A 24058-nucleotide genomic window follows, 5' to 3' on the forward strand; every position below is an offset into this window, starting at 1 on the left:
GTATACACACGGCTCCGCTCCGTACACCTCGTACACACACGGCTCCGCTCCGTACACCTCGTACACACACGGCTCCGCTCCGTACACCTCGTACACACATGGCTCCGCTCCGTACACCTCGTACACACGCGGCTCTGCTACATCCACCCTGTAAACCCCCTCCTGACCCCACACAGAAACTTCCCCTCATCCAGCACCATGACAACCAGCACAGCAGAGTCCTGCACACACTGAGGCCCCTGATCATGTGACCCCTGACTCCTCCCCTCCTGTGACCACATCACAGGTCCTGTGCGCACAGAGCAGCCATATATGTGGAGTGCGGCTCTGCAGGTTAGTGATGGGCAGTCCGGCTCTTCTGGCTCCTTTCTCCACTTTTCTCCCTTCACTATAAAGCATGGGCCTCATTATACAGCTGTACAGGGGTCTAGTGAATGCTTTTTAGCTCTTTCCTCAGACTGTAGCTCCTGGGCACAGGCCCTCACTCCTGTCCCTTCACTATAAAGCCTGGGCCTCATTATACAGCTGTACAGGGGTCTAGTGAAGGCTTTTTAGCCCTTTTCTCAGACTGTAGCTCCAGGGCACAGGCCCTCACTCCTGTCCCTTCACTATAAAGCCTGGGCCTCATTATACAGCTGTACAGGGGTCTAGTGAAGGCTTTTTAGCCCTTTCCTCGGTCTGTAGCTCCTGGGAACAAGCCCTCACTCCTGTCCCTTCTGTATAAAGCCTGGGCCTCATTATACAGCTGTACAGGGGTCTAGTGAAGGCTTTTTAGCCCTTTCCCGAGACTGTAGCTCCTGGGATCAGACCCTCACTATAAAGCCTGGGCCTCATTATACAGCTGTACAGGGGTCTAGTGAAGGCTTTTTAGCCCTTTCCCGAGACTGTAGCTCCTGGGATCAGGCCCTCACTCCTGTCCCCTCACTATAAAGCCTGGGCCTCATTATACAGCTGTGCAGGGGTCTATTGAAGGCTTTTTAGCCCTTTCCTCAGACTGTAGCTCCTGGGAACTGTCCCTCACTCCTGACCCTTCACTATAAATCCTGGGTCTCATTATACAGCTGTACAGGGGTCTAGTGAAGGCTTTTTAGCCCTTTCCTCGGTCTGTAACTCCTGGGAACAGACCCTCACTCCTGTCCCTTCACTATAAAGCCTGGGCCTCATTATACAGCTGTACAGGTGTCTAGTGAAGGCTTTTTATCCCTTTCCTCAGACTGTAGCTCCTCGGTACAGGCCCTCACTCCTATCCCTTCACTATAAAGCCTGGGCCTCATTATACAGCTGTACAGGGGTCTAGTGAAGGCTTTTATCCCTTTCCTCAGACTGTAGCTCCTGGGAACAGACCCTCACTCCTGTCCCTTCACTATGAAGCCTGGGCCTCATTATACAGCTGTACAGGGGTCTAGTGAAGGCTTTTAGCCCTTTCCTCAGACTGTAGCTCCTGGGAACAGACCCTCACTCCTGTCCCTTCACTAAAGCCTGGGCCTCATTATACAGCTGTACAGGGGTCTAGTGAAGGCTTTTTAGCCCTTTCCTCAGACTGTAGCTCCTGGGAACAGGCCCTCACTCCCGTCCCTTCTGTATAAAGCCTGGGTCTCATTATACAGCTGTACAGGGGTCTAGTGAAGGCTTTTTAGCCCTTTCCTCGGTCTGTAACTCCTGGGAACAGGCCCTCACTCCTGACCATTCACTATAAAGCCTGGGCCTCATTATACAGCTGTACAGAGGTCTAGTGAAGGCTTTTTAGCCCTTTCCTCAGACTGTAGCTCCTGGGCACAGGCCCTCACTCCTGTCCCTTCACTATAAAGCCTGGGCCTCATTATACAGCTGTGCAGGGGTCTAGTGAAGGCTTTTCAGCCCTTTCCTCAGACTGTAGCTCCTGGGAACAGACCCTCACTCCTGTCCCTTCACTATAAAGCCTGGGCCTCATTATACAGCTGTACAGGTGTCTAGTGAAGGCTTTTTTGCCCTTTCCTCAGACTGTAGCTCCTGGGTACAGGCCCTCACTCCTGTCCCTTCACTATAAAGCCTGGGCCTCATTATACAGCTGTACAGGGGTCTAGTGAAGGCTTTTAGCCCTTTCCTCAGACTGTAGCTCCTGGGAACAGACCCTCACTCCTGTCCCTTCACTATAAAGCCTGGGCCTCATTATACAGCTGTACAGGGGTCTAGTGAAGGCTTTTTAGCTCTTTCCTCAGACTGTAGCTCCTGGGCACAGGCCCTCACTCCTGTCCCTTCACTATAAAGCCTGGGTCTCATTATACAACTGTACAGGGGTCTAGTGAAGGCTTTTTAGCCCTTTCCTCAGACTGTAGCTCCTGGGAACAGACCCTCACTCCTGTCCCTTCACTATAAAGCCTGGGCCTCATTATTCAGCTGTACAGGGGTCTAGTGACGGCTTTTTAGCTCTTTCCTCAGACTTTAGCTCCTGGGTACAGGCCCTCACTCCTGTCCCTTCACTATAAAGCCTGGGCCTCGTTATACAGCTGTACAGGGGTCTAGTGCAAGCTTTTTAGCCCTTTCCTCAGTCTGTAGCTCCTGGGCACAGGCCCTCACTCCTGTCCCTTCACTATAAAGCCTGGGCCTCATTATACAGCTGTACAGGGGTCTAGTGAAGGCTTTTTAGCTCTTTCCTCAGACTGTAGCTCCTGGGAACAGGCCCTCACTCCTGTCCCTTCACTATAAAGCCTGGGCCTCATTATACAGCTGTACAGGGGTCTAGTGAAGGCTTTTTAGCACTTTCCTCAGACTGTAGCTCCTGGGAACAGGCCCTCATTCCTGTCCCTTCTGTATAAAGCCTGGGTCTCATTATACAGCTGTACAGGGGTCTAGTGAAGGCTTTTTATCCCTTTCCTCGGTCTGTAGCTCCTGGGAACAGGCCCTCACTCCTGTCCCTTCACTATAAAGCCTGGGCCTCATTATACAGCTGTACAGGGGCCTAGTGAAGGCTTTTTAGCCCTTTCCTCAGTCTGTAGCTCCTGGGCACAGGCCCTCACTCCTGTCCCTTCACTATAAAGCCTGGGCCTCATTATACAACTGCACAGGGATCTAGTGAAGGCTTGTTTGACCTTTCCTCAGACTGTAGCTCCTGGGATCAGGCCCTCACTCCTGTCCCTTCACTATAAAGCCTGGGCCTCATTATACAGCTGTACAGGGGTCTAGTGAAGGCTTTTTAGCCATTTCCTCAGTCTGTAGCTCCTGGGAACAGGCCCTCACTCCTGTCCTTTCACTATAAAGCCTGAGCCTCATTATACAGCTGTACAGGGGTCTAATGAAGGCTTTTTAGCCCTTTCCTCAGACTGTAGCTCCTGGGCACATGCCCTCTCTTCTGTCCCTTCACTATAAATCCTGGGCCTCATTATACAGCTGTACAGGGGTCTAGTGAAGGCTTTTTAGCCCTTTCCTCAGACTGTAGCTCCTGGGATCAGGCCCTCACTCCTGTCCCTTCACTATAAAGCCTGGGCCTCATTATACAGCTGTACAGGGGTCTAATGAAGGCTTTTTAGCGCTTTCCTCAGACTGTAGCTCCTGGTAACAGGCCCTCACTCCTGTCCTTTCACTATAAAGCCTGGGCCTCATTATACAGCTGTACAGGGGTCTAGTGAAGGCTTTTTAGCGCTTTCCTCAGACTGTAGCTCCTGGGCACAGGCCCTCACTCCTGTCCCTTCACTATAAAGCCTGGGCCTCATTATACAGCTGTACAGGGGTCTAGTGAAGGCTTTTTAGCCCTTTCCTCAGACTGTAGCTCCTGGGCACAGGCCCTCACTCCTGTCCCTTCACTAGAAAGCCTGGGGCTCATTATACAGCTGTACAGGGGTCTAGTGAAGACTTTTTAGCTCTTTCCTCAGACTGTAGCTCCTGGGAACAGACCCTCACTCCTGGCCTTTCACTATAAAGCCTTGGCTTCATTATACAGCTGTACAGGGGTCTAGTGAAGGCTTTTTAGCCCTTTCCTCAGACTGTAGCTCCTGAGAACAGGCCCTCACTCCTGTCCCTTCACTATAAAGCCTGAGTCTCATTATACAGCTGTACAGGGGTCTAGTGAAGGCTTTTTAGCCCTTTCCTCAGACTAGCTCCTGGGCACAGGCCCTCACTCCTGTCCCTTCACTATAAAGCCTGGGCCTCATTATACAGCTGCACAGGGGTCTAGTGAAGGCTTTTTAGCCCTTTCCTCAGACTGTAGCTCCTGGGATCAGGCCCTTACTCCTGTCCCTTCACTATAAAGCCTGGGCCTCATTATACAGCTATACAGGGGTCTATTGAAGGCTTTTTAGCTCTTTCCTCAGACTGTAGCTCCTGGGCACAGGCCCTCACTCCTGTCCCTTCACTATAAAGCCTGGGCCTCATTATACAGCTGCACAGGGGTCTAGTGAAGGCTTTTTAGCCCTTTCCTCAGACTGTAGCTCCTGGGATCAGACCCTCACTCCTGTCCTTTCACTATAAAGCCTCTGCCTCATTATACAGCTGTACATGGGTCTAATGAAGGCTTTTTAGCCCTTTCCTCAGACTGTAGCTCCTTGGCACAGGCCCTCACTCCTGTCCCTTCACTATAAAGCCTGGGCCTCATTATACAGCTGTACAGGGGTCTAATGAAGGCTTTTTAGCCCTTTCCTCAGACTGTAGCTCCTGGGATCAGGCCCTCACTCCTGTCCTTTCACTATAAAGCCTGGGCCTCATTATACAGCTGTACAGGGGTCTAATGAAGGCTTTTTAGCCCTTTCCTCAGACTGTAGCTCCTGGGAACAGGTCCTCACTCCTGTCCTTTCACTATAAAGCCTGTCCCTCATTATACAGCTGTACAGGGGTCTAGTGAAGGCTTTTTAGCCCTTTCCTCAGACTGTAGCTCCTGGGCACAGGCCCTCACTCCTGTCCCTTCACTATAAAGCCTGGGCCTCATTATACAGCTGTACAGGGGTCTAGTGAAGGCTTTTTAGCCCTTTCCTCAGACTGTAGCTCCTGGGCACAGGCCCTCACTCCTGTCCCTTCACTATAAAGCCTGGGCCTCATTATACAGCTGTACAGGGGTCTAGTGAAGGCTTTTTAGCCCTTTCCTCAGACTGTAGCTCCTGGGCACAGGCCCTCACTCCTGTCCCTTCACTATAAACCCTGGGCCTCATTATACAGCTGTACAGTGGTCTAGTGAAGGCTTTTTAGCCCTTTCCTCAGACTGTAGCTCCTGGGCACAGGCTCTCACTCCTGTCCCTTCACTATAAAGCCTGGGCCTCATTATACAGCTGTACAGGGGTCTAGTGAAGACTTTTTAGCTCTTTCCTCAGACTGTAGCTCCTGGGAACAGACCCTCACTCCTGGCCTTTCACTATAAAGCCTTGGCTTCATTATACAGCTTTACAGGGGTCTAGTGAAGGCTTTTCAGCCCTTTCCTCAGACTGTAGCTCCTGAGAACAGGCCCTCACTCCTGTCCCTTCACTATAAAGCCTGAGTCTCATTATACAGCTGTACAGGGGTCTAGTGAAGGCTTTTTAGCCCTTTCCTCAGACTAGCTCCTGGGCACAGGCCCTCACTCCTGTCCCTTCACTATAAAGCCTGGGCCTCATTATACAGCTGCACAGGGGTCTAGTGAAGGCTTTTTAGCCCTTTCCTCAGACTGTAGCTCCTGGGATCAGGCCCTCACTCCTGTCCCTTCACTATAAAGCCTGGGCCTCATTATACAGCTGTACAGGGGTCTATTGAAGGCTTTTTAGCCCTTTCCTCAGACTGTAGCTCCTGGGCACAGGCCCTCACTCCTGTCCCTTCACTATAAAGCCTGGGCCTCATTATACAGCTGCACAGGGGTCTAGTGAAGGCTTTTTAGCCCTTTCCTCAGACTGTAGCTCCTGGGAACAGGCCTTCACTCCTGTCCTTTCACTATAAAGCCTAGGCCTCATTATGCAGCTGTACAGGGATCTAGTGAAGGCTTTTTAGCCCTTTCCTCAGTCTGTAGCTCTTGGGATCAGGCCCTCAATCCTGTCCCTTCACTATAAAGCCTGGGTCTCATTATGCAGCTGTGCAGGGGTCTAGTGAAGGCTTTTTAGCCCTTTCCTCAGACTGTAGCTCCTGGGAACAGGCCCTCACTCCTGTCCCTTCACTATAAAGCCTGGGCCTCATTATACAGCTGTACAGTGATCTAGTGAAGGCTTTTTAGCCCTTTTCTCAGACTGTAGCTCCTGGGCACAGACCCTCACTCCTGTCCCTTCACTATAAAGCCTGGGCCTCATTATACAGCTGTACAGGGGTCTAGTGAAGGCTTTTTAGCCCTTTCCTCAGACTGTAGCTCCTCGGCACAAACCCTCACTCCTGTCCCTTCACTATAAAGCCTGGGTCTCATTATACAGCTGTACAGGGGTCTAGTGAAGGCTTTTTAGCCCTTTCCTTAGACTGTAGCTCCTGGGAACAGGCCCTCACTCCTGTCCCTTCACTATAAAGCCTGGGTCTCATTTTACAGCTGTAACGGGGTCTAGTGAAGGCTTTTTAGCCCTTTCCTCAGACTGTAGCTCCTGGGAACAGGCCCTCACTCCTGTCCCTTCACTATAAAGCCTGGGCCTCATTATACAGCTGTACAGGTGTCTAGTGAAAGCTTTTTAGCCCTTTCCTCAGACTGTAGCTCCTGGGAACAGGCCCTCACTCCTGTCCCTTCACTATAAAGCCTGAGTCTCATTATACAGCTGTACAGGGGTCTAGTGAAGGCTTTTTAGCCCTTTCCTCAGACTGTAGCTCCTGGGCACAGGCCCTCACTCCTGTCCCTTCACTATAAAGCCTGGGCCTCATTATACAGCTGTACAGGGATCTAGTGAAGGCTTTTTTGCCCTTTCCTCAGACTGTAGCTCCTGGGCACAGACCCTCACTCCTGTCCCTTCACTATAAAGCCTGGGCCTCATTATACAGCTGTACAGGGGTCTAGTGAAGGCTTTTTAGCCCTTTCCTCAGACTGTAGCTCCTCGGCACAAACCCTCACTCCTGTCCCTTCACTATAAAGCCTGGGTCTCATTATACAGCTGTACAGGGGTCTAGTGAAGGCTTTTTAGCCCTTTCCTTAGACTGTAGCTCCTGGGAACAGGCCCTCACTCCTGTCCCTTCACTATAAAGCCTGAGTCTCATTATACAGCTGTACAGGGGTCTAGTGAAGGCTTTTTAGCCCTTTCCTCAGACTGTAGCTCCTGGGCACAGGCCCTCACTCCTGTCCCTTCACTATAAAGCCTGGGCCTCATTATACAGCTGCACAGGGGTCTAGTGAAGGCTTTTTAGCCCTTTCCTCAGACTATAGTTCCTATGCACAGGCCCTCACTCCTGTCCCTTCACTATAAAGCCTGGGCCTCATTATACAGCTGTACAGGGATCTAGTGAAGGCTTTTTAGCCCTTTCCTCAGACTGTAGCTCCTGGGCACAGGCCCTCACTCCTGTCCCTTCACTATAAAGCCTGGGCCTCATTATACAGCTGTACAGGGGTGTAGTGAAGGCTTTTTAGCCCTTTCCTCAGACTGTAGCTCCTGGTCACCATGTGATCTCACCATAACCCTAACAAGCTAATTGAGTTGTGAAATCTTGGTCAAAATTATCTCAGTGCACAAATCTCCAAGGGTGCCCATAGTTTTGCATCGCCCCTTTTTCTTTTTTGCATTTATGAAATTGTAAAATATGTCTCTCTATATATATATTTTATAATTATTATTTTTGCCTAAAATACAAAGGCCATGTGTCATCTTAGAGGTTCGGCCTTTTAGAGATCATTTCATCTTCATCTTACTACTGCTCACAATAACGGTCATTTTGACCCGGGGCGCCCACACTTTTACATGCCACTGTCAATGCTTCATCCCGCTGGTGCTCAATATTTATTAGGGTCTCGCTATTAAACTTAATGAAAAGTTTGGTGAGTTTCTTTGAGCTGTTATTACTAGAGATGAGCGAATATCGTCGGAGAAGTTGTTATTGGCTAATATCACTTACCGAATAGCTGCATCGGGACCCCGGATCCCTGGAGCGTTCCCGATAATCAGCTGCATGTGTCGCCCTCCATGCAGGTGCTGTGACTATCACACAGCGCGACACACGCAGCTGATTATCGGGAGCGCTCCAGCACACTGAGTCCTGCACACACTGAGGCCCCTGATCATGTGACCCCTGACTCCTCCCCTCCTGTGACCTCATCACAGGTCCTGTGCACAGAGCAGTCATATATGTGGCGGACACTCCTGGATCTTCTGCTTTCTGGGCCGGTTCCTCCTGTGAGTCCTATTAACCCTTTCGCTCCCTGTATTCTCCTTTCTGACAGGACAATATCTGAATTTGGACAGTGTGACAGGAATTTAAGCAATGTGGAAGGAAAAAATGACAATTCTACTTTTTTCCTAACAAAAATGTGACTTTAGCCCCAAAATTGGCCGCGTAACAAATCCTTATTCCCCCACTGTAGTTTGTAGACTCCATATACAGATCCCTTAAGTGCGAAAAGAGCTGAATTCCCCACTTAAGTTATTGCATTTTGGAAATTGCCCCCACTGGGAATTTATCTCCAGGTAAAGGCACAATTGTGTCTCCATGGGGGTTGTGCTCACAGCCCAACATCGTGCGGCCTCCAAAGAAATGCCACCCCACACCATTACTGACCACTGCCAAACCGGTCATGCTGAAGGATGTTGCAGGCAGCAGATCGCTCTCCACGGCGTCTCCAGACTCTGTCACGTATGTCACATGTGCTCAGTGTGAACCTGCTTCCATCTGTGAAGAGCACAGGGCGCCAGTGGTGAATTTCCCAATCTTGGTGTTCTGTGCCAAATGCCAAGCGTCCTGTACGGTGTTGAACTGTGAGTACAACCCCCATCTGTGGACGTCGGGCCCTCAGACCATCCTCATGGAGTCGGTTTCTAACCGTTTGTGCAGACACATGAACATTTGTCGCCTGCTGAAGATCATTTTGCAGGGCTCTGGCAGTGCTCCTCCTGTTCCTCCTTCCACAAAGGCAGAGGTAGAGGTCCTGCTGCTGGGTTGTTGCCCTCATACGGCCCCCTCCACATCTCCTGGTGTACTGGCCTGTCTCCTGGTAGTGCCTCCAGCCTCTGGACACTATGCTGACAGACACAGCAAACTTTCTTGTCACAGCTCGCATTGATGTGCCATCCTGGATGAGCTGCACTACCTGAGCCACTTGTGTGGGTTATAGAGTCCGTCTCATGCTACCACGAGTATGAAAGCACAACCAACATTCAAAAGTGACCAAAACATCAGCCAGAAAGCATTGGTACTGAGATATGGTCTGTGGTCCCCACCTGCAGAACCACTCCTTTATTGAGGGTGTCTTGATAATTGCCAATAATTTCCATCTGTTGTCTATTCCATTTGCACAACAGCATGTGAAATTGATTGTCAGTCAGTGTTGCTTCCTAAGTGGACAGTTTGATTTCACAGAAGTTTGATTTACTTGGAGTTATATTCTGTTGTTTAAGTGTTCCCTTTATTTTTTTGAACAGTGTATATAGATAGAGAGATTTTTTTTTTCTTTGCGTTGGAGGGCCCAATTCCAGCTATTGCTGTGGGATCTGTGATTTCTATCTACTCCACTGTGTACAGGATAATAGAGTATAATAAAGTAGTTATGGACGTGACGTAACTAACATTGTGCAGTGACTCTGCTTTCCATATAGTGATGGATATTTCTTGTTGCTGAAACTGTGATTTTTTTCCACTTTAAACCTTTTTTAAACCCCTCTGATCAGTGCGATCATACAACATACAAGCCTCTGATGGCTCCGGTGATGCCCTGTACTACTGTAGTGCCGTGTATCATCACTGCCTGTCAGTGTAATACTAACGGCCCCATACACATGAGATCAGAGTTGGCTGAACGGTCATTTGACAGACGGCGATCTCTCCCGACTCCCCCATACACACAAATATTCCAGCTTTCCTGTGGTCTGTATGAGAGAGTCGCCTCCAGACTCCTCTAGAGGAGGATTATCTACAGGAAGAGCAAACGGATTATCCTCTGAAATTCAGGATGCCGGATCCTTCTCTGCCCTGACATCATCTGTCTGGAGTCCCCCAAATACATGATATGGTCGGTCAGACCCCCCGAAATCAGTGCTTTCATGGAGCTTTAGTGTAATGTGTATGGGGCATTATAAGGTAACTTATTGGATGCTGCCTCTGGCCCTGTGTCAAATATAGCGTGGCACAACCACAAGGTGCACAAGTAGGTTACGCAGACCAGAGTGAATAATAAAATAACTTTGCACTCAACTGAATGATCCTTTGCAAATTAATTTTAAACATTTTAGTATCGGCTTTTTCTGGAGTTTTTCTTGTAATATAGGAAAGACTAAGGCCAGAAATAATCCCCATAAATCACTGTACATGGAGACTTTGGGATCAGATCATTTCTGTCCGTTGTGTTTGTGGAAGCAAAAAATCTTTTCTAAAAGCCTCAAACTTCTTTGTGTGACTCAGAGCTGAGATCTAACGTGAGAGAAGATTCCAGTGCGGGGAAGACGGGAAACCTTCATATAGACGGCCGGTGGGGATGGAGTCAGTGACCGACTCTGGCCACATCTGTCTCTAGAGCCGCAGTAGAAGATGAAGATGTCGTCCTCATCATGAAGGAGTTATTTCTCATGTCGCGTGTAATGAATCTCTCCTGCAGTATTGCTAATGCCGATTCCAGTGTCGGTAATGAGACGAGAATTAGCGTTATGGAAGATGAGTCTATGAGGAACGTGTTCAGCTGCCGACTCCGAGGAGGAAACTGCTTGTTGTCTGTGGCCTAAATATATAGGTTTTATTAGTAGATGTCAGGGAAGAAAACTAAACCCTGTAAGATAATAAATCTCCTCATATGTTTCCCTTATTATCTCCAGTAATTGTATTATTACACAGGATTTTTATGGTGTTACATCGGATCATCTTCTTCTCATTCAGGTCTCTACAATATCGGATCCTCTCAGTGAAGATCTTCTACAGAAGAGAATTTTCCTGATTTCCCCATCAAGGATGGATATGGGCAGAGACAAGATGGCGGAGAGGATGTTACACCTCACCCTAGAGATCCTCTTCCGTCTCACTGGAGAGGTGAGAGATTCTGATGACGTCACATTACATCATTCTTATCTATGGGAATAACAGATGGACAGAACTGGAGAGGTGAGGACTCTGGAAATGTCTGTAGTGAGATTTATTAATGTGTCTCTCCATAACCAGGATTACACAGTGGTGAAGAAGACCTCTAGTGATCGCTGTCAGGACCCTGTGTCTGAGGGATGTGGTAGACCCCTGAGCCCAATCACGGGGCCTCCACCTCACCCCCTGATCCATGAGGACATCAATGACCAGAAGATCCTAGAACTCATCTACAAGATGATTGAGCTGCTGACTGGAGAGGTGACAATGCTGGGAATGCTGGGACATTATACAGTAACACTATGAAGGGATCGGGGGATGACGGTATCATTGTATGTGTCAGGTTCCTATAAGGTGTCAGGATGTCGCTGTCTATTTCTCCATGGAGGAGTGGGAGTATTTTGAAGGTCACAAAGATCTGTACAAGGACGTCATAATTGAGGTTCCCCAGCCCCTCACATCACCAGGTAATAGACAGGACTAAATACACACGGCCTATAATTATCTGTATGTAGAGAATGAATTCAGTCCCTGTATGTGTTTCCTCCAGATCTATCCAGTAAGAGGACAACACCAGAGAGATGTCCCCGTCCTCTTCTTCCACAGGACTGTAACCAAGAAGATCCCAGTGTTCCTCAGCATCATCAGGTAGATGACAGATATTTCTTGTTGCTGAAACTGTGATATTTTTTCCACTTTAAACCATTTTTAAACCCCTCTGATCAGTGCGATCATACAACATACAAGCCTCTGATGGCTCTGGTGATGCCCTGTACTACTGTAGTGCCGTGTATCATCACTGCCTGTCAGTGTAGTTGGGTCGCCCTCCCAGGGCTGGCGGGGTACTCAGTACCGGGCCCGATGAGCTTCAATGGGAGATGTCACGGCAGCTGGGACCTGGCCCGTGGCCCTGGGCGTGCATTGTAAAGAGGGAATGTGTTCAGTGTGCTTCTGATAGTTACAGTTTATGAATGAATGATTCGTGACTAGTATTGAGCATTCCGATACTGCAAATATCGGGTATCGGCCGATATTTGCTGTATCGGAATTCCGATACCGAGTACCAATATTTTTTCAATATCGGATACCGGAATTGGAAGTCCCCATAATGCAATGAGCCACTGTTGTGGCTGTGATTGGCTGCTGAAATGATGTCATCATGATGCGCGGTCTGTGCGCATCATGATGCGCGGTCTGTGTGGGCCTTCCGGTGGTCTGTGCGGGCCTCTCGGGGGTCTGTACGGGCCTCTCGGGGGTCTGTACGGGCCTGATGGGGTCCGTGCGCGCCTGCCGGGGGTCTGTACGTGCCTCTCGGGGGACTGTACGGGCCTGCCGGGGGTCTGTACCGGCTGCCGGGGGTCTGTGTAGACTGCCGGTGGTCTGTGCGGGCCTCCCAGGGGTTGTTTGTGTGTGCAGGCATTGTCCGATGGGACTACAAGTCCCATCGGGCTATGCCTGCTACAATGACAGTGATTGACACATTAGCCAATGATGGGACAGTAGTAGTCCCATCATCCGGCTAATGTGTTGAATGTAAAAAAAAAAAAAACATACTACATACATACTACATATATACTACATTCATACAACATACATATATACTACATACATACTAAATATATACTACATTCATACAATATACATATATACTACATACATACTAAATATATACTACATTCATACAATATACATATATACTACATACATACTACATATATACTACATTCATACAACATACATACATACTACATATATACTACATTCATACGACATACATACTACATACATGCTACATATATACTACATTCATACAACATACATATATACTACATACATGCTACATACATACTACATTCATACAACATACATACTACATACATACATATATACTACATTCATACAACATACATACTACATATATACTGCATTCATACAACATACTGTACATACATACTACATATATACTACATTCATACAACATACATATATACTACATTCATACAACATACATACATACTACATACTTACTACATACAATACATTCATACATTCATACAATACATACATGCTACATATATACAACATACATACTACATACATACTACATTCATACAACATACATACATACTACATACTTACAGCATACATACTACATACATACTACATACAACATACATACATACAATACATTCATACATTCATACAATACATACATACTACATATATACAACATATATACTACATTCATACAACATACATACTGCATACATATATACTACATTCAGACAACATACATACTACATACTTACTACATACATACAACATACATACATACAATACATTCATACAATACATACATACTACATATATACTACATTCATACAACATACATACATACTATATACATGCTACAGACATACAACATAAATACTACATACATACTGCATACATACTACATACAATACATTCATACAATACATACATACTACATGTATACTACATTCATACAACATACATACATACATACTACATACTACATACATACAACATGATACAGACATACAACATACTACTTACATACTACATACAATACATTCATACATACTGCATATATACTACATTCATACAACATACATACATACTACATACATACAACATGCTACAGACATACAACATACATACTTCATACAATACATTCATACAATACATACATATAGACATACAGTACATATAACATAGAGTACTTACTTACCATTACTTGTCACATTGTTCCCCAAAGCCAGTGTCATCTATGGAAAAAATTAGAAAAGAACAAACAAGCGATATACTCCCTGATCCGCAGAAATCCACGAGTGAGTGTCCCACGCCGATTTCCCGTGGAGAACAGCAGCATCAGCGGATGTGACCGATCTCTAGGGGCTTCAATAATCCAATGACGGGAGGTAGGTATCCTTCCACACTGTATTCCTCCGCCACTGTAAAAAAAATAGTCCCTAGTCTCACTTTTGGCATTGCTGTGTGAGAAAGTTCCCACGCAGCTTTTGCCATAAAGTGAGACTAGGGACTATTTTTTTTTACAGTGGCGGAGGAATACAGTGCGGACGGTACCTACCTCCCGTCATTGGATTCCTGGAGCCCCCTGGAGAGCGGTCGCATCAGCTGATGCTGCTGTTCTCCACAGGAAATCGGCGTGGGACCCTCGTGGATTTCTGCGGATCAGGGAGTATATCGCTTGTTTGTTATTTTCTAATTTTTTCCATAGATGACACTGGCTTCGGGGAACAAAGTGACAAGTGATGGTGAGTATGTACTCTATGTTATATGTACTGTATGTCTATATGTATGTATTGTATGAATGTATTGTATGTTGTATGTCTGTAGCATGTTGTATGTATGTATGTTGTATGAATGTAGTATGTATGTATGTATGTTGTATGAATGTAGTATGTATGTATTGTATGAATGTATGAATGTATTGTATGTAGTATGTATGTAGTATATATGTTGCATGTTGTATGTATGTAGTATGTATGTAGTATGTTGTATGAATGTAGTATGTATGTATTGTATGAATGTATGAATGTATTGTATGTAGTATGTATGTTGTATGTATGTTGTATGAATGTTGTATGTATGTAGTATGTATGTATGTATGTATGTTGTATATATGTAGTATGTATGTAGTATGTATCTATGTTGTATGAATGTAGTATATATGAAGTATGTAGTATGTATGTATGTTGTATGAATGTTGTATATATGTATGTATGTTGTATGAATGTAGTATATATGAAGTATGTATGTAGTATATATGTTGTGTGAATGTAGTATATATGAAGTATGTATGTAGTATGTATGTATGTTGTATGAATGCAGTATACGGTATATGAAGTATGTATGTAGTATGTATAAATGTTGTATATATGTAGTATGTATGTATGTTGTATGAATGTAGTATATATGTAGTATGTATGTAGTATGTATAAATGTTGTATATATGTAGTATGTATCTATGTTGTATGAATGTAGTATATATGAAGTATGTAGTATGTATGTATGTTGTATGAATGTTGTATATATGTATGAATGTAGTATATATGAAGTATGTATGTAGTATATATGTTGTGTGAATGTAGTATATATGAAGTATGTATGTAGTATGTATGTATGTTGTATGAATGCAGTATACGGTATATGAAGTATGTATGTAGTATGTATAAATGTTGTATATATGTAGTATGTATGTATGTTGTATGAATGTAGTATATATGAAGTATGTATGTAGTATGTATGTTGTATGAATGTTGTATATATGTAGTATGTATGTAGTATGTATAAATGTTGTATATATGTAGTATGTATCTATGTTGTATGAATGTAGTATATATGAAGTATGTAGTATGTATGTATGTTGTATGAATGTTGTATATATGTATGAATGTAGTATATATGAAGTATGTATGTAGTATATATGTTGTGTGAATGTAGTATATATGAAGTATGTATGTAGTATGTATGTATGTTGTATGAATGCAGTATACGGTATATGAAGTATGTATGTAGTATGTATAAATGTTGTATATATGTAGTATGTATGTATGTTGTATGAATGTAGTATATATGAAGTATGTATGTAGTATGTATGTTGTATGAATGTTGTATATATGTAGTATGTATGTAGTATGTATAAATGTTGTATATATGTAGTATGTATGTATGTTGTATGAATGTAGTATATATGAAGTATGTATGTAGTATGTATGTTGTATGAATGTTGTATATATGTAGTATGCATGTAGTATGTCTGTATGTTGTATTAATGTAGTATATATGAAGTATGCATGTAGTATGTAGTATGTATGTATGTTGTATTAATGTAGTATATATGAAGTATGCATGTAGTATGTAGTATGTATGTTGTATTAATGTAGTATATATGAAGTATGTATGTATGTATGTTGTATGAATGTTGTATATATGTAGTATGTCTGTAGTATGTATGTAGTATGTATGTTTTTTATTTTTTACCTTCAACACATTAGCCGGATGATGGGACTACTACTGTCCCATCATTGGCTAATGTGTCAATCACTGTCATTGTAGCAGTCATAGCCCGATGGGACTTGTAGTCCCATCGGACGATGCCTGCACATACTCACAACCCCCGGCAGGCCCGCACAGACCCCCGGCAGGCCCGTACAGACCCCCGGCAGGCCCGTACAGACCCCCGGCAGGCCCGTACAGACCCCCGAGAGGCCCGCACAGACCGCCGGAAGGCCCGTACAGACCCCCGAGAGGCCCGCACAGACCGCCGGAAGGCCCGCACAGACCCCCATCAGACCCGTACAGACCCCCCGAGAGGCCCGCACAGACCGCCAGAAGGCCGCACAGACCCCCATCAGGCCCGTACAGACCCCCAAGAGGCCCATACAGACCCCGCCCGCACACACAGACACGCACAGTGTCTGCCCACGCACCGCCCACACTCTTCCCCCCTCCCGAACTGGATGTACAAGGAAAGAAAGGGGCTTTTTTAATTCCGATATTTCTGTCCCATTGACTTGAATGGGACTTCCGGTATCGGAATCGGCGATACCGATACTTTTTTGGGTATCGGGCCGATCCAATCCGATCCAATATTTCTGTATATCGGATGGTATCGCTCAACACTATTCGTGACGCCACCTGTGGTGTTCGGCAATGAAGATGTTAAGCCGACGCTGCAGACAGATCCTCTGGGACAGATGGTGTGGTGCAGCAATGATGTAATAGCCCTCAACAGGCAGGGCTGTAGTCCAAGGGCAGTGTAGGTGAAGTGACACGTAGATGGTGCAGTGTCAGGCGCGAGGGATGTAGCAGTGCTGAGCAGGTGGACGCAGGAATAAGTGGAGGACACCAGGGAATGTAGTTCCAAAGCTTTACTCACAGTCTGTTGTGGTACAAGGGCCTGCATCCGTGCTGTCCTCTGGGTCAGGAGCTCAGCCAACTTCCAGGCAAGATGAAGTACTCCTTTCCAACACTCCGCCAACATATGCCTTTTCTGAACGTCTCCCTTGTTGCGCCTATAGTGAAGTACTCACAGTACTGAGTTACACTGGAGTTCCTCCTGTCAGATGTTCCTATGAACTCTACTTGTACGGCAGACAGCTAGTAGCCTGCTTCGGGGACTCCTTACTACCTAGTCCCGGCTCACTCACGATGCAAGTCTTGGGTAGGAATAAAGTGGTGACAACTACTATTCCGCCGGTGTCTGCTGCAGGACCATTAGTATCCATACAACCTCGGGGACCGGACCCCGGCCTTGCGCTGTGAACTTGGGAAGGCTTCTCCTCTAACCCTAATCCTTAGTCCTCCTCTCCTTACGTTCCGTACAATCCTTTCCTTCTCATGGAGATTCAGGCTTTCTATAATGTCTCTTTCCTGTGCCAGCGGACCCAGGTCACTGAGGTCGGCTGCAGCACTTCCTTCCATCCATCCCACTCCGGGGATCTTCTCTCCTCCTCTGACTCTGTCAGACTGACCAAATCCTAAACTCTTCCCGGTCTTTTGAGTGCAAACTAAACTCCACCCGCCTCCCAGCACGTTTCGTGTTCCAAGCAGGGAGCCACCAAAGGGTGCTTTGCTACACTACTTTGTGGTGTGGGGGTGCCGGTGTTGGAGTGTGGTCAGGTGTCTAGACCTTACCTGGATAGTGGGGTACCACACCTCAGGAGGAGGTGCAGTACCTCTGTGGCGACTGAACCCTCAGGGTCGCCACATAATACTAACGGCCCCATACACATGAGATCAGAGTTGGCTGAACAGTCATTTGGCAGACAGCGATCTCTCCCGACTCCCCCATACACACAAATATTCCAGCTTTCCTGTGGTCTGTATGAGAGAGTCGCCTCCAGACTCCTCTAGAGGAGGATTATCTACAGGAAGAACAGACGGATAATCCTCTGAAATTCAGGATGCCAGATCCTTCTCTGCCCTGACATCATCTGTCGGGAGGCCCCCAAATACATTATATGGTCGGCCAATCCCCCGAAATCAGTGCTTTCATGTAACTTTAGCCTAATGTGTATGGGGGTGGTATAAGGTAACTTATTGGACGCTGCCTCTGGCCCGGCCTAATAGACCTTCATACATTGCAGCCCAGACCCCATTATTAGGCATGTAAGTATCGCAGTAACTAGGCCGCCCCATACTATCGAGTACTTGGAGGCGGGGGGCATTCAGCCGAACTCTGTCACACCTTCTTAGATGTCATGTTTGCTTTTCAGGGTTTTTGTTGCAGCCCCTCCTGTGCCGTCCCTGCGGTGTACATCTATGTTCTGGGGCAAAAAAGAGTTAATTTCTTTTTAATAAATGTTTAACATGTCAAAAATTATAAAATGTGTCTTCTGCTTTTTTGTTATTTTTTTCTTCTTACAAGAATTGTTGGAGCCAATTTTCTTTAGAAACATTTTAATATCGGCTTTTTCTGGAGTTTTTCTTGTAATATAGGAAAGCCTAAGGCCAGAAATAATCCCCATAAATCACTGTACATGGAGACTTTGGGATCAGATCATTTCTGTCCGTTGTGTTTGTGGAAACAAAAAATCTTTTCTAAAAGCCTCAAACTTCTGTGTGTGACTCAGAGCTGAGATCTAACGTGAGAGAAGATTCCAGTGCGGGGAAGACGGGAAACCTTCATATAGACGGCCGGTGGGGATGGAGTCAGTGACCGACTCTGGCCAAATCTGTCTCTAGAGCCATAGTAGAAGATGAAGATGTCGTCCTCATCATGAAGGAGTTATTTCTCATGTCGCGTGTAATGAATATCTCCTGCAGTATTACTAATGCCGATTCCAGTGTCGGTAATGAGACGAGAATTAGCGTTATGGAAGATGAGTCTATGAGGAACGTGTTCAGCTGCCGACTCCGAGGAGGAAACTGCTTGTTGTCTGTGGCCTAAATATATAGGTTTTATTAGTAGATAAAATAATAATAATAATCTTTATTTATGTAGCGCCAAAATATTCTGCAGTGCTTTACAGTTTAACAGTTTCAAAACACAAGTCATAAGTAACAACGTTAACAATACAATAATTAAAGTAAAATCAGCCGCCCCTGCTGATGAGAGCTTACAATCTACAATGAGGTGGGGGAGATACAAAGTACAGGTGTGTATTTACAATGATGTATTTACAATGATGGTCCAGCCATCTTGAGAAGGTGGGGGACAGAGATAGTGAATGGGCTACATATTCACACTTGCACATAAAATGACTTTGATTAGTGAACGTGATAGGCTGCTCTGAATAGATGTGTTTTGAGAGAGGGCCTAAAACTGTGCAAATTGTGGATAGTCCTAATTTCTTGGGGTAGAGCATTCCAGAGTATTGGCGCAGCGCTGGAGAATTCTTGGAGTCGGGAGTGGGAGGCGCGGATTAGTGCAGAGGTTAGTCGAAAGTCTTTTGCAGAGCGCAGCGGTCGGCTAGCCCGATAGACGTAAATGAGGGAGGAGATGTAGGGGGGTGCCGCACTGTGGAGAGCTTTGTGGGTGAGAACAAGTACTTTGAATTGGACCCTATAATGAATGGGCAGCCAATGTAAGGACTGGCGAAGAGCGGACGCGTCCGAGTACCGATTAGCCAAATAGATGACCCTGGCTGCTGCATTAAGTATGGACTGGAGAGGGGAAAGTCGAGTAGCGGGGAGGCCAATTAATAGGGCATTGCAGTAGTCCAGGCGGGAATGGATCAGAGTGACAATGAGGGTTTTTTTTGTTTCCCTGGTGAGAAAAGGGCGGATTCTAGAGATGTTCTTTAGGTGTAAGTGGCAAGAGCGGGCAAGAGATTGTATATGGGATGTGAAGGAGAGGTTGGTGTCAAACATAACACCCAGACAGTGCGCCTGCTGCCGGGGTGTTATTATGGTGCCACCCACGGAGAGGGAAATGACAGATTTAGGGAGGTTAGTAGATGGCGGGAGCAGAAGAAGTTCAGGTTTTGAGAGGTTAAGTTTCAGATAGAGCGGACATGATGTTGGAGACTGCGGACAGTCTGTCACTGGCATTCTGTTGTACAGCGGGGGTAAGGTCAGGGGATGACGTATATAGTTGTGTATCATCAGCATAAAGATGGTACTGAAAGCCAAATCTGCTGATGGTCTGTCCAATTGGGGTCGTGTAGAGAGAGAAGAGAAGGGGGCCAAGGACTGAGCCCTGAGGTACCCCGACAGCGAGATGAAGTGGAGATAACGTGGAGCCAGCAAACAAAACACTGAAGGAGCGGTCAGAGAGATAGGAAGAGAACCAGGAGAGAGAGATTTCCTTAATGCCTAGTGACTGGAGCCTATGGAGTAGGAAACGGTGGTCAACAGTGTCGAAAGCTGCAGAAAGGTCAAGAAGAATGAGCAGAGAGTGTTCACCGTTACATTTTGCTGTCAGAAAGTCATTGGTCACTTTGATGAGTGCAGTTTCAGTCGAATGTAGGGGTCGGAAGCCAGACTGTGAAGGGTCTAGGAGGGAGTGAGGGGAGAGGTAACGGGTAAGGCAGCAGTAGACTAGGTGCTCCAAGAGTTTAGAGATGAAGGGGAGATTGGAGACTGGTCTGTAGTTGTTTGTGCATCATGGGTCGAGAGCAGGTTTCTTTAATAATGGAAGAATGATAGAGAGTTTGAAGGAGGATGGGAAAATGCCTGAGGAGAGGGAGAGATTAAAGATTGTAGTTAGGTGAGTTGTGATGACTGGAGAGAGAGACTGGAGGAGTTGTGAGGGAATGGGGTCGGTAGTGCATGTAGTTGGGCTAGAAGAAGAGAGGAGTCTGGAGACTTCTTCTTCTGTGATGGGATCAAATGTGGAAAGTGAGCCAGGGGAAATGCAATTAGGGATGGGAGTCACAGCACTTGGTGGTTGGGAGCGGATGTCCTGACGGATATTATCTATTTTCTCTATAAAATGGGAGGCCAGGTCATCAGCACAAATGTCTGTGATAGGGGCTTGTGCTTTTGGCCAGAGGAGGGAGTGAAAAGTGTCAAAAAGTTTCTTGGGGTTGTTGGCTAGTGAGGAGATCAGGGTGGTGAAGTAGGTCTGTTTGGCGAGGTGAAGGGCAGCGTTATAGGTTCTTAACATAAATTTGAAGTGGATGAAGTCTTCTGGTGTGCGGGTTTTTCTCCATCAGCGTTCAGCACTCCTAGAGCATCGCTGGAGAAATTGAGTTTGCGATGTGAGCCAGGGCTGTTTTACTCTGTGTTTGGAGGTTTTGAGGGTGAGGGGCGCTACCTGGTCAAGGGTGGTTGTAAGAGTGTGTTGTAGTGATGAACAGCCAGATTAGGACAGGAAAAAGAGGAGATTGGGATAGGGAAGATTGTAGGGAGTCTGAAAGTGTCTGAGGGTTAATGGCTTGTAGATTTCTGAATGTTTGATAGGTAGGAGTGTGCTGGGGTGGGCGAGGATTTGTGAGCGTGAAGGAGAGAATATTGTGGTCAGAGAGGGGAAGTGGTGAGTTATTTAGGTAGGAGATTGAGCAAAGCCGGACAAAGACCAGGTCAAGGGTGTTACCGTCTTTGTGTGTCTCAGAGGTTGAGCGCTGTGAGAGGCCGAGAGAGGTGGTTAGTGATAGAAGCTGGGATGCAGATGTGGAAGTAGGGCTGTTAATGGGGATGTTGAAGTCTCCCAGGATAAGAGTTGGTAGTTCTGAGGACATGAAGTGCGGCAGACAGGCTGAAAAGTGGTCAAGGACGTGTGTTATGAATGAGTCACCGGAGGAGGAGAAAACAAAAATACAAGCTAAGTCCAGAAAACCTGAGAAGTTGGTAACTAGCGGATTGCAGACCCCTGATCCTATTCACCACAACTAACAGTAGCCGTGGGGGGTTCCTACGGTGGTCCTAGACCCCTCGTCACAGCCGGAGAGCAAAATAAGCCTAAAGAAAGAAAGGGGAAATCTAAACTGCCCCAGAGCAGACCCCAAAGCAATAGACAGCCCCCAACATGTATTGTCGGTGAAAAACAGATGAAAATACAAACGCAGACAGAAAGACAGGCTGAGCAAATGATGGGGCCCAACTAACTAGATAGGAAAGGACAGAAAAGATGCTGGCTGCAATCTGCAAAAAACCTACCAAAAATGTCCCAACAGTCTGATAGGAAAAAAGGCCCTGAAGTCACTAGACTTCAAAAACTCTATATCAGCACTCAGGTATATTCTGAAAACAGAGCAAATAGATCAACTGATCAGAGACAAAAATGGAATTCAGCCAGTCCCAGCAAGGGCTGGCTGAACGCAAACACTAAGTAAACCAGACAAAATTTCATGGAATAATAGCAGGGCAAAAACTTAGCTTTTAGTAGACAGGAACTAAACTGGATGCCAGAACTCAGAGCAGAAAGGATCACCAGCAACCCTGCAGGGCGTTGGCTGCCTTATATTCACTCAGAGATTCTGGATGTCCAATCACACTCCACCTGTTCAGATGACAGGTTCTTCCCATCCAACTCAGTTTCACTATTTCCCTTCACCAGCAGAGGGAGTTCATCAGACATCACAGGTGAAGGGGAAAATGAACTCACAACAGTACCTCCCCCTTGAGGAGGGGTCACCGAACCCTCATCCACGCCACCAGGGCGATCAGGATGGGCCCGATGAAAAGCACGAACCAATCTTTCGGCATGAATATCGGATGCAGGGACCCAAGAATTATCCTCCTGGCCATAACCCTTCCACTTAACCAAATACTGGAGTCTCCGTCTAGCCAGACGAGAATACAGTATCTTCTCAACCTCATATTCCACATTACCTTCAACCAATACAGGGTCAGGAGGTGCCACCACAGGAACTAATGGCTCAACAAACCTCTTCAACAGAGACTTATGAAACACGTTATGGATCTTGAATGTAACAGGAAGAGCCAAACGAAAAGAGACCGGATTAAGAATCTCCAAGATCTTGTAAGGTCCAATAAATCTAGGTTTAAACTTTGGAGAAGCCACCTTCATAGAGATATTCTTTGATGACAACCAAACCATATCACCCACCTTAAACCGGGGACCAATGGTCCTATGCCGGTTGGAAAACCGCTGGGCCTTTTCCTGGGAGAGAGACAACTTATCCACCACTTGGTCCCAGATCTGGTGCATTCTCTCCACCACAGTGTCAACACCTGGGCAGGCAGAAGACTCCACCTGCCCTGAAGAGAATCGAGGATGAAACCCAAAGTTACAAAAAAAAGGTGACATCAAAGTGGCAGAACTAGCTCTATTATTTAAAGCAAATTTGGCCAAGGGCAAAAATGAAACCCAATCATCCTGATCAGCAGAAATAAAACATCTCAAATAAGGCTCCAAAGTCTGGTTTGTTCTCTCCGTCTGCCCATTGGTCTGAGGATGAAACGCAGAGGAGAAGGACAACTGAATACCCAGCTTGGAACAGAAAGTCCTCCAAAATCTAGAAACAAACTGAACTCCTCTGTCAGACACAATGTTCTCAGGAATCCCATGCAAGCGAACCACCTGTTGCAAAAACAAGGGCACCAACTCTGAGGAAGATGGCAACTTAGGGAGTGGTACAAGATGGACCATCTTAGAGAATCTATCACAAATCACCCAAATAAGTCATTCTCTGAGAGACAGGCATATCAGAGGTAAAATCCACTTAAATATGGGTCCATGGCCTCCTGGGCACCGGCAAAGGCATCAACAACCCACTAGAGTGAGAACAAAGTTTAGACCGGGAGCAAGTCCCACAGGACTGCACAAAATTCCTGACATCACGAGACAAGGCGGGCCACCAAAAAGACCGACTCACCAAATCTCTAGTACCAAAAATACCTGGATGACCAGCCAATGCAGAGCAATGAATTTCAGACATTACTCTCTTCCTCCACTGGTCTGGAACATACAATTTTCCAATGGGACAACGCTCAGGTTTGTCCTCCTGAAACTCTTCCAGAGCACGTCTCAAATCGGGCGAGATGGCAGAAAGAA

General features: G+C 46.1%; 1 protein-coding gene across 2 annotated transcripts in view; it reads left to right on the forward strand.

The window, feature by feature from the left end:
- The first annotated feature begins 297 nt into the window (after window positions 1-297).
- LOC141072498 (uncharacterized) overlaps window positions 298-24058 on the forward strand; it is a 40038-nt gene continuing 16277 nt past the window's right edge. For both annotated transcript variants that reach the window (XM_073559772.1, XM_073559773.1), the window contains exons 1-5: window positions 298-333; window positions 10909-11058; window positions 11188-11367; window positions 11450-11573; window positions 11657-11754. In XM_073559772.1, the coding sequence (XP_073415873.1) occupies window positions 313-333; window positions 10909-11058; window positions 11188-11367; window positions 11450-11573; window positions 11657-11754 (573 nt within the window). In that variant the 5' untranslated portion in view covers window positions 298-312. The remainder of the gene's footprint in view (window positions 334-10908; window positions 11059-11187; window positions 11368-11449; window positions 11574-11656; window positions 11755-24058) is intronic.

Source organism: Dendrobates tinctorius, unplaced genomic scaffold, assembly GCF_039654945.1.
Source record: "Dendrobates tinctorius isolate UK_male_01 unplaced genomic scaffold, ASM3965494v1 ptg000274l, whole genome shotgun sequence".
Lineage (NCBI taxonomy): Eukaryota > Metazoa > Chordata > Amphibia > Anura > Dendrobatidae > Dendrobates > Dendrobates tinctorius.